This window comes from Etheostoma spectabile, unplaced genomic scaffold, assembly GCF_008692095.1.
Source record: "Etheostoma spectabile isolate EspeVRDwgs_2016 unplaced genomic scaffold, UIUC_Espe_1.0 scaffold123, whole genome shotgun sequence".
In the NCBI taxonomy this organism is placed as follows: domain Eukaryota; kingdom Metazoa; phylum Chordata; class Actinopteri; order Perciformes; family Percidae; genus Etheostoma; species Etheostoma spectabile.
Genome location: NW_022605572.1, coordinates 194,438 through 206,314, shown reverse-complemented (window position 1 = coordinate 206,314; position 11,877 = coordinate 194,438). Strand labels below are relative to the sequence as shown.

At 41.4% G+C, this 11,877-nt stretch overlaps 1 protein-coding gene across 1 annotated transcript in view; it reads left to right on the top strand.

Annotated features, from left to right (window-relative positions):
• rnf103 (ring finger protein 103) overlaps positions 1-11,456 on the top strand; it is a 38,693-nt gene extending 27,237 nt beyond the window's left edge. Inside the window, exons 3-7 of the mRNA XM_032510627.1 lie at positions 6,690-6,805; positions 7,170-7,592; positions 7,841-7,973; positions 9,320-9,406; positions 9,919-11,456. Of these exons, the coding sequence (XP_032366518.1) occupies positions 6,690-6,805; positions 7,170-7,592; positions 7,841-7,973; positions 9,320-9,406; positions 9,919-10,938 (1,779 nt within the window). The 3' untranslated portion in view covers positions 10,939-11,456. The remainder of the gene's footprint in view (positions 1-6,689; positions 6,806-7,169; positions 7,593-7,840; positions 7,974-9,319; positions 9,407-9,918) is intronic.
• The last annotated feature ends 421 nt before the right edge of the window (positions 11,457-11,877 follow it).

The following is an 11,877-nucleotide window of genomic DNA, read 5'->3' as shown; positions in this document are numbered from 1 at the left end:
GACCAGAGGTTGTTGAAAATCCTTTAGGGCTCTGTGATATGTGAACATCAACCTCAGAATTTTAAATAATGTATTCAGTTGTGAACAATCAACAAAAAAATGTTCTCTCTCACATTACAAAAAGGACACTTGTTTGAGACTGCAGTGTTTAAAATAGACACAAAAGCAATCACTGCTACTGTTCCATGCAACACATGCCATTGTAAGTCCCCAATGTTTTTAGTGACAATCTTCACTCTGAAGTGGTCCCTCAGTCTTGCATTTTAGCTTCTCCTTATTCAATGCGTTGACACATCCTTTGAACAGGAACCTTCCACTTACAGAATGCTTTAAAGTCTAATACGTTTGGCCTAATATACATCTTGGGAAAAGGGTCACTGTGTTCAGGTGTTAACTGTCCATTAAACCATCTACTTACAAGAGCTCTGTCCTTTTAATGACAACGCCTTGTTAAACCAGTCCAGTTTTAGTCCAACCACTTGTGAGGATCTGACTCACAACTTGTCTGCCACCTTTACCACATTGTTCACCTGAGAACCAGCCAGCTCTAACAGGTCCTGGACAGTTGTTATAGCCTTCTCCTTTAATAATACAGTCATGGTTGGCAATTCCTCCCAGACAAACCTCCTTCAGAATTGGCTCCATCAACAGCCAGTCCAAGGAGGAGGTAGGCCCCAAAACACCAGCCTCCATCATTCTCCATGTTTTCAAGACACTCAAATAATATGTTGACAATACATTTAAATTAAAACACAAACAGTCCAGTGAAAACAGTGTTTTACCAAACCCCAATTCACCATCCCGACCAAAAATAAACTCAGCTACTTGCCTCCGCAGGAGATTTTGTGGACACTTTGTAGAAAATGTACCCTGATAGCTGATTTTCTACTTGCTAAATGTACCAAGCCCTTTCCTCCATCTTCTTTTAATAAGAACAAAAAATCAGGTACCAGAAGAAGTCCACAATAAAGCTTTGCAATTCCCCAGTTGAATAGCAGGAGGCTCCAGCACTGCAAAGCGGTGCCACATAGTGGAGGCCACCAGATTATTAATAATAAGGGATCTGCCTCTGTAAGACATTTGGGGCAAGAGACTGTTCTACCTTTCCAGGCTGCCCTCCATCTCCTCCACCACTCCCTCCCAGTTTTTCATATTTGCAGAGTCATCACCCAAATGTACTCCTAAATACCTGATGCCAACTCTTCCCTAATTGATACAATCAGGTAACTTGTGTTCTATGCCTGGCCAATTCCCACGAAGGAAAGCATTACTTTTAGCCCAGTTAACTTTAGAGGAAGACAGCTTTTCAAAATATTCTGTAATATTCATCCATTTCTTAACATCCCCTGCATATTTAACAGCTTCTATATCAGCTACATATGTAAACTGATGTAATGGTACAACATTAGTAGACAGTTTTACCCCGCTTTAAGACAGCATGGGTTCTATAAGCAGGGAGTACATGTCTGACATTGCACATCCTTGGTGAATGCCCCTCTTGATCATTAGGGGCGCTCAAGCCACCATTTCTTTTAGGCGTGCTTTTAAATCTGACTATCGAGGACTCCAATCATATTAGTAAACATAAGAGAAAAGCCAAAAGCATCTAAAGTTTTCCAAATGTACTGAAGTTCCACTCAATAAAAAGCTTTTTCTTGATCCAGGGAGATTAGACCAAAGTTCAAACCCAATGTTCTAGAGCAGTGGTTCTCTCCCGGGGGGGCGCGAGTAGACCACAGGATGGGAGGGGAAAAAAACTGTGCTCAACCACGGGAGCTGCCGTGAGCCCCTCTTATGAAGGTAAATTTGGTGCAAAAGTGAGAGCGCGTAGATGCGATGTGAGCACTTGTAAAATATGACTTGAGAGCTTGTGAAAAAAATCTGTACCCATGTTTTTTTTCACTTGAGTCACTTTTCCAGTACAACCACAACTCAGTGATTACAACCTCTGGAATCTGTCGCTGCAGTGTGCTCTCTCGCATCACCACAGCGGCGAGTTGCGCTCTCAGTTTTTGCAACATATTGCGATACATTTGATGCAAAACTAATTTGTACCTGTGGACTTAGTCTGTGGAGCTCTGAGCCAACAGGACGGCCGGGGACAGCAGGGTTTCTATCACCTGATGAGGGACAACTCTGTCCGGCTTATTTGTGTAGCATGAAAGCTAGCGTTAGCTAACTAGCAGCGAGCACGCTTCTAAATACAATACCTTTTAATTATCTCAACACTTTTTAACAGTCCAGCTGAAACACTGGCGGTGAGCACCAGGTCCTGCAGCCGCAGACGGACCGCCGTCAGTGGGGCTCGGCCAACGTGGAAACACCGCTAGAAAGCTCCGCTGCCGACCTCGACCTGATCTGATCTCCAGCGGGACACGGAGAGCTCCAGACCCGGTAGCAGCGGCACAGCCTCCCTGGAGCCCACCGCCAGTGTTGGTGGAATTGCATTTAGCGAACTAACCCCGCTTATAAATAAATACATTTTAGTTATCCTAACACTTTTAACAGTCAAACTGAAACACTGCTGGTGAGCTCCAGGTCCTGCAGCCGCGGACGGACCGCCATCAGTGTGTATAACGCCTGACTTTTAAATTAAATTTTATTTATTTGTAAGTGTGCTTGTTGGTTAGTCAGCTAACGCTAGCTTGCTATTCAACCAACACTGGCGGTGGGCTCCCGGGGGGGGGGGGGCTGTTCCGCTGCTACCGGGTCTGGAGTTCTCCGTGTCCCGCTGGAGATCAGATCACGTCGACCTCGGCAGCGGAGCTTTCTAGCAGTGTTTCCACGCTGGCCGAGCCCCACTGACTGCGGTCCGTCTTCAGCTGCAGGACCCTGGAGCTCACTGCCGGTGTTTCAGTTGGACTGTTATAAGTGTTGAGATGATTAAAAGGTATTTACAGTATTTAAAAAAAGCGGGCTGGATGCAAGTTAGCCAAAGCTAGCTAGCTAACGTCCTGTTGGCTCAGAGCTCCACAGACTAAGTCCACAAGTACAAATTAGTTTTGCATCAAATGTATCGCAAGAAGTGTTGCAAAACTTGAGAGCGCAGACTCGCCGCTGTGTGATGCGAGAGAGCACACTGCAGCGACAGATTCCAGAGGTTGTAATCACTGAGTTGTGGTTGTACTGGAAAAGTGACTCAAGTGAAAAAAAACATGGGTACAGATTTTTTTCACAAGCTCTCAAGTCATATTTTACAAGTGCTCACATCGCATCTACGCGCTCTCACTTTTGCACTAAATTTACCTTCATATTCCTTTCGCGTGAACATATTTGTGTGAGGCAGGATTCTCAAAAATGACTGCACTCAAAACTAAATACCGTAATCGTGCACAAATCGAGGATGATTTGAGGCTATGTTTATCAAACATTGAGCCAAGAATTGAGGATCTTTGCAAGGCAAAGCAGGCTCAGGTCTCACAAATATATCCACCCACCTGCAAGCTTCTTTAAAAAAATGCAGATGATGCCTACTATTAGACCTAGTGATAATACAATATAAAGCATAAATTAATTCAGAGGTCTGGTGCCAATTCCCAATTATAGCAATAGCCTAGTAATGATAATAGGCCTACTGATGATTATGAAATGAAATGGAGATTTAAACTGATGAATGTATTTGATGATGATGATGACAACAACAACAACAACAATAATAACAACAATAAAACATGTAACCTCATATAAATATATAGCAATGAGCCTAGTAATGATGATAGGCCTAATACTACTCATATAAACTACTACAATAATAATAATAATAATAATATCTGCAAGCTCACATTAGAAGTCTGGTACTACTGCCAATTATAAAAAATAGCCTAGTAATGATAATAGGCATACCTACCGCTACTGATGATGATAATAATATTAATAATAATAATGTGGGCCTAAAAATAATAGCCTATCTATCTATCTATCTATCTATCTATCTATCTATCTATCTATCTATCTATCTATCTATCTATCTATCTATCTATCTATCTATCTATCTATCTATCTATCTATCTATCTATCTATCTATCTATCTATCTTTCGTGGTGTGTGGGGCGTAGGGCACTAGGGCCCCAACTGCAATGAACCAGCTTTGGGGGGGCCCAGCTTGCAAAAGGTTGAGAACCCCTGTTCTAGAGAGATAAATATAATCTCTATTTATTGCAATATTGTCGTTAAGTGATCTACCAGGGATGCGGTATGATTGGTCAATCTCTATTCGGAAGACTAATCTAATGGTAATTTAGCTAACTAGAACACCCGTGTCTTCTGCCTCAGACTACGGTGCTGCAAGGCTTCAGTTGCGAGATTAGCTGACAACAGCCCGGCCCAGGGACACATCCACAGTCAGCCCCCAGCCAGCTAGCAGCCACTTAACTCCAGTGCTAAGAACGCTAACAGCAGTTTACTGAACCGTCGGGAAACAGACCCAGTCACTCGAGTCAGAACAGCGGCCACTCGTACTGCCACACCTCCGTTAGCCGTGAGTCCACAGGAAGACCATCAATCCCTAGGGCTTTCCCATTATCGGTGCTCAGAAAAGTGTGAGAAAGAAACTGTAAAAAATACCATTGTCTTATGATATACCTCTGACATAGCGCTGTGTCACCACGTCAGAGTATTTCCCCCTCCAGTGATGATAGGGCTGTGATAGAGACATGAGCAAATAGGCTACCTCACTCAATACTGCTGTCTTAGAACAAGTCACTTTGTGAGATCAGTGTTGTTGTCAGACACTTTTAATTGCAATGTGAGCCTGTCAGTGGCAATCACTTTTAGTGGAAAAAATCAAAGGTTGCGTCAGTAGGCTACATTGCCTCTTGGTTTGTGCCAACCTGCACTGCATTCTTGCTCAATTCTAGACCAATTTTAAAGATTTTTTGATCAGTCTATTAGACACAAATGCATGGGAAAATGGTGTCCAGGTTGAAAAAAACAAAACAAAATTAGCCTACAAGCAAGATCGCTGCAGTCTGCTGAAGCGGAACAAGCTAAAATGTACGTTAATTTACATCCACTAAAAGGGTATATTTTACCACTGACATTAGGGCTGCACCATTTAAAGAAAAAGTCATATTGTGATTAAAAATACTGTGATTGCGATATAATGCTACCATGAGTATTTGCTCGATTATCAAGGAAAATGCACAAAATACAAACATTTTGCATACAAAGTTAACAACCAGAAGAACAAAATGACAGACAATGACATAGACAGACATTTTTCCTTGGCTCTTCACATTACAAATGAAAAGAATAGAACAGTAAATAAGAAAATATAAGTTCTTATTAAAATATTACCTTTTGTATGACCTTATAAACAATGTAATTCTCGATGGGTGCAATATAATAAATAGTGATTTAAGTTACAAAATATAATTGGTACAACCACCCGAAATGGCTATTGCCAAACATACCAGACTCCATTTATTAAATAGTAATTTTATCATCGTAAAATATACTTCAGTCAACAGAAACAAACTAAAACTATCAAAAGGTCTCTTGGTTCATCTTTCCACTGTTTCAAAAATCATCACTCTGGTTTAGTTGAAAAATTGGTTATATGCTGGATCTATACCCGCTAAAAATCAGGGAGGCTCCAAAATCATGGTAGCAGCTGTCGCCATAGTCCCGCTACACGTTCTGCGATGCCATGTTACATCCTGCTACACTCTGTTGTTCCCTGCTACGTCCTGCTGTGCCTTGTAATGCCTTACAGTGCCCTACTATGCCATGAACTACTACAAAGAACTGCTTCAAACTACTATTTTTTGTGACTGTTATTGACACTCTTCATTCTAATCCCAACCGGTCGTCAGACACCGCCTACCAAGAGCCTGGGTCTGTCCATGGTTTCTGCCTAAAAGGAAGTTTTTCCTCGCCACTGTCGCACTGTTGCTTGCTCTGGAGGAAACTACTAGAACTGTTGGGTCCTTGTAAATTCTGGAGTGTGGTCTAGACCTACTCTATCTGTATAGTGTCTTGAGATAACACTTGTTATGAATTGATACTATAAATAAATTGAATTGAATTGAAAAAGGAGTCTAGTTGATTTGCCGATTGCGAGTTTTTTATGGTTAAACAAAAATAATTTTACTCTTTAACAAAAATGTCTGTCTCTGTATGGATCCTTTACATAATGTTGTCAGACACTTATAATATTAATCTAAGCCTCTCAGTTGAAAAAACAGCACTTTTTATGGACAAAGTGGAAGATGCTTATTTTGGATTGCATTGTAGCCCAGCTTTCCCCCTCAATGCTAGACCAATTTCAGAGATGTTTGTTCACATTAGTCACATAGACATCAATACATGGAAAATAGGGTCCATGTTGAAAAAAACAAAATTACCCTTTAAGCCCACATTTATATTTAAAGTTTTTCACTACTTGTTCTACATTCTATCAAAAACAGGCAAGGCAGAACTGTGAGGAATGCTTTCTATGGTAACAACCAGTGGTCATGCCAAATTAAGGATCCCTTTTTGAGCCACACAGACTATTCAACCAGTACATGAAAAGTCTGTGCGTAAAGCCTACGTTCTGCCCCAAAGCCACAAAATGGATCATATGTGTCAGAGTAAACTTCTTTTTGTCATTAAAAGTACCAAGAAGAAGAAGAGGTTAGGGCTCCCACTTACACTGATTAAGGGCTTTCATGCACTTGAACCTGTCATGTTCTTGTTTGTACCTGCAGGTCATTGCCCAGGACCGTGAAGCTTTGCTCAGTCATTCCAACTGGCTTAAGATGGTGCAGAAAGTCTCTCAGTTTGGGATCAGAACGGGAACCTTCAACTGCTCTAATGACTACAGGTGGGAAGCCGGACACAGTGACACATGAAAAATAATAATCATTTGGCAGAAGCATTTGGACCAGTTTTCCTAGTAGGGAAATTAGATTTTTTATTGTTCTGCTCTCTTCTTCTGTATAATTTTTGTCAAAAAGACCACCGCCCATTCATTGTATGTTCAGCCGTACTCACTTCTTTTTACAGAGCCTTCCAATCCTGTTGTACTATTACATTTGTATTTTAATTACTGGATCTTTTGGATCACTTGTCTAAGTGCATGCTCGTAGCTCACATGCCATGTACGGAGGCGCGTGTATAAACAAAGCTTAAAGCTCCAGAATAATGTCTGTAATACTGACGTTGTGCTTCTCTCTTCTGTCCACCAGGTCATGTATCAAGCGTGGCTGGCAGCGCTCCACTCTCATCATGTCTGTTCCTCAGACTTCAGCATCCAAGGGCAAAGTCATGCTAAAAGAATACAATGGCCGTCGCATTGAAACTGAACACATCTTCCGCTGGATGACCTCACATGTGGCTCATCGAATCAAAACCTTGCGTAATTCTGAGCAGTTGGTGGAGGAGTGGCGCTCTGACCCAGCCCACCCAGTGAAGATGTTTCTGTTCGCCCATCTGTCCCAGCCGCCCGCCTTCTTCTCCTCGCTGTCTGTCAAGTTTACCGGCAGGATTGAGTTCATTTTTGTAGATGTACGTCACTGGGACAACTACAGCAGCCTATCAGAGATTGATGTGTCACAGAGCCCTGCCTACATTCTCAAGATGCCTGAGGGCATTTACCGCTATGGCAACAGGTGATGATTGAACAAGGAAATTGTAATTGGTTATCGGTTATACAAAATAATTCAAATTTCTTTTAATTGTCTTGTTCATTCTTTTCACTCTTGACTCCAACTGTCCTTTACTTCTCTTCCCCTTTCACTCTTTTTCTCCTCCTGTCCACTCTTCTTCTACTCTCTTCTTCTACACGTCTTTTTCCCCTCTTATCCTTGTCATTTTTCAATCTCTGCTCCACTCCTCCTCTCCTCTCTTTTCACTTTAGTACCGGGGAGTTCCTGTCCCTGGCTGCCATGGATACTTTCCTGCGTTCGGTCCAGCCGGAGGTCAATGATATGTTTGTCCTCAGTCTGGTCTTGATTAACTTGCTGGCCTGGATGGACCTCTTCATTACACAGGTCACTTCCTGTTTTTCCATTAACCACATTGGTGAAATTGAACTGTATTTTGTACAATGTATTTACTCAAGTACTGTTCTCAAGTACAATTAGTATTTTTACCTGGTTATTTCCATTGAATTCAATTTTATACTTCTACTCCACTTAATTATAAAGGGGAACTTCCAGGTGGACAGTGATTTATAAAGGAAACCTTGCCTGCAGGTGTGTTTTGTAAATAAGATCCCAAAAGAACATAACATTCTCATTTGGCCTTTTCTGCTTTCTTTTTCTGCAGCAGCATTCTCATGTGCTTGCTGTAAATTAGTCCACAGCGACCAGTAGGCTATAGTGTCAGAGATCAGTGGACACTCACAGAGAGATTGGGCACAGGTGGCCACAAGGAACACACTGGAGCCTTTAGTTTACAGATTTACAATTTACAATTTTACATAGACAACATAGATCAGTTCATGAAATATGGGTCATGTATAGCTCCTTCTTGACCAGCTATAAAATGTAGTTGATGCTTAAAAAACTGCATTGGCATTAATAATCTAACAATATGGTGTATATACAGTAATAAACTATATAATGGGTCATTTGCAGAATGAGTATTTTTACTTTTGATACTTAAGATCCAGTTTGGTAATAATATCTTTGTACTTTAACTTACAGTAATTATTTCACAATTTAAAGGTCCAATGTGTGAAAATTTCTCCCATCTAGCATTGAGATCATATATGCAATCAACTCTCTCGTGCCACGCAGTTCAAAGTACGTATTGCAGCTACAGTAGCCTTCACGCTTCAAAAAGCCAAGATGTCATCCACTTGTTCATCCAGCTTTACCTCCGGTGATCAAGTTTGTTTGTTTAATTTTTATCAATTGCGAAATTTTATCTAAAGCTTTGGTGAGTACTACAAATTGACTTGTTGATGTTGGCCATGTTTCCTTCTTCAAACTTGCCAGGGCTGGAAAACAACGATACCCATTAGCAACACCTGTGAGTTTATCATGTGACAGCAAAAACACAAAGGCGGAGCAGCATGTCCTGTATGTCCCTTACCAGCTAACGTATTTCAAGATGGCGCATGAATATGGAGCGTCTACCCCAGTTCATGCAAATTTGCATAAATGTCAAGCCAATAGGAATACTTGGAATTGATGGTTGTGGTAAATAGTCATGAAAAAGACAAGTTTGTAAATGGGCAACACAGATTTGGATAATGAACAACTGAAAACGTTACACACTGGACCTTTTAATTGAAACCTTATAAACAGTACTAGTGAGAGAATATAGAGCGATACATTTCTGTATTTATTGTCCAGTTTATTTTTTAACATGTATTCATTTTCATGGACAGGGAGCAACAGTGAAACGATTTGTAGTTCTGATCCGAACACTTGGAACCTACAACTCTATACTGCTGGTGTCCTGGCTTCCTGTTCTGGTATGAAATCTTCTATACCACGGTTTTCACTACTTAGTTCATAGACATATTCTTTTTGCACACAAATTATTATTATTATTATTATTATTATTATTATTTGTCACATACAAATGCAGTACAATGTAGTGTAATTCAATCGTGGAATTTAACCCATCCAAGCATTAGGAGACATATGGACACAAACAGCACCTGTGCCTCTTTCAATTGCATTGTCACATCATGAGCCCAATTGTTTTCTGTTCTGGGGCCCATTCCAGAAATATGGTTTTAAAAAAAACTGAACCTATACCTAAACTCTGTTAAAGGTTTCCAGCGGAGCACCAGCAAACAAATACAGCAAAACACATTATTGCCAAGGGTTTCACATTATACAGCTGATATACTAATGGGTGGTAATGACCCACATATTGCAGCTAGGAGGGATAAACAACAAGAGAGTGCAAGAGAGTGTTTAATGATATCTATATTCTATCCCTATTGATCACTAATCACTAATTGATTACTTCTTCTAGGCTCTCCTTCAGATGCCCTATCTGGACACTCTGTATAGTTACAGTCTAAAGCTGCTTCGTTATGCTGACACCACCACATTGGCCAGCCTAGTGAGAGCTGACTGGACTTTCTACTCATCCCATCCAGCTCTCTTCTTGTCCACCTACCTGGCCCATGGCCTGCTGGTCGACTACTTTGAGAAGAAACGCCGCTGCGGAATCAGGAACCAAGAGGACAGCACCACCAACCTGGAGTGGCTGGCCAGTCTGTGGGACTGGTACACTTCGTATTTGCTCCACCCAATCGCATCGCTGCAAGACCCATCTGACCTCTCAGACTGGGAGGATGACCCCAACTTCTTATTTCAACGTTTAGCTTTCCCTGATCTCTGGCTTCGCCCATTAGTAAACATGGACTATATTAATGCCCTGCCAACCTGGAGGTTCAGAGCTCTTGGTCAGGACAGGGGGGAGATGGCTGGTAGAAAATTGGATGAAGAGACAGACAGTTCACATTCAGACACAGAGAGCAAAGAGCAGATGGCTTCCCCTCTTACAGATCCCAGCAGACCTCCACATAGCAGCAAAAGACACAAGAGATCAATGTACATTCAGGACAGCAACTCACAGCTCTCTATGTACAACAACTTAGACCCCAGCAGTAGCTGTCAGTGTGTGTGTGCTGTTGCTGCATCATCCTTTTGCTGTCGTCATGGGAACGGACTCCTACCAACAACAGACGGGGCATTGATGGACGTCTGCCTCACACATGAAGGTGTCTCCAACCATCAACAATCTGATTGGTCGGTGTGGCCCTGTGACATGTTGCAGTGTTCAGAGTGTGTGGTATGTCTGGAGAACTTTGGAAGGGAGGAGCTGCTGATGGGTCTGCCTTGTGGCCACGCCTTCCACCAGCATTGCATTGTGGTGTGGTTGGCAGCAGGCAGACACTGCTGTCCAGTGTGTCGCTGGCCCAGCTACAAGAAGAAACAGCACAGAGCTGCACAGAGCAGCTCTACTGAAAACACACTGCAGGACTGATGACTACATCTAACTGAGCTCTTCTTCGTGTGTCCTCTCTACTCTAACTGTTCATTGGCACATAGCTCACTAGGCATTAAGACTGTGTGATATTATCACAACTTGCTTGGGGTGAAGTTGAGGCTGGGGCAGAAATAAGGAGAAAACATTGTCAGTATAAGTGATCAGGGCTGTTGTTGTCATGACCCATCTATTAGCTTGCTTTAATAACTGTTGAAGGCAATATGCAGGCCATTGTGGCAGAGATGAAACTTTGAAAGACTAGTCACCATGATTTAGTATAGAGAGAATATTGCATCACACAGTAACAATTGGTGAAGTCACAGCAAACTTCGTAGTGCAATAAAAACATATTTCTGGTTTTGCCTTTTTCACTTACCAGAGTCTGTTCACCCCAGAAATCATTTAGAATGAGATTTCTTACACTTAGTGTTGTGATTTTAGGCTGGACAAAAAACTACTATCAAGCGAACTGCATTGAAACAATTATATAATTAAAAACAAACATGTACACTGTCCGCCCAACCTGTATGTGTTTATATTGTATTTATAATTTTGTTAAGAATTGTGGGGAACTAGATAGGCTTCTCTATTTAATGCTCTCATTGCTCAACACAGGAAAGGTATATTTGTCATAAAATTATATTCAATTAATGAATTGGGTGTGAAATATCACACTTCTGTCTTCCTTCTCAGAATCTTAATTTTTACATGACTGAAGTATTTATTTAGATTTTCCAGATATAATGTGCCTAGAAAGGTTTCCTGCCCTACTATTATCAATAGTTCACCTTAATTCTGCCTCATAGTGTGTCCTTCTATTCTAGGGCATTTCAAAATGCAGTAATTAAGCTGTGATTTATCACTCATAACCCCAACACATACAGTTGTTGTAAACCTTGTTTTTAAATGACCTGAATAGAGCTAGTTGGTCATAGT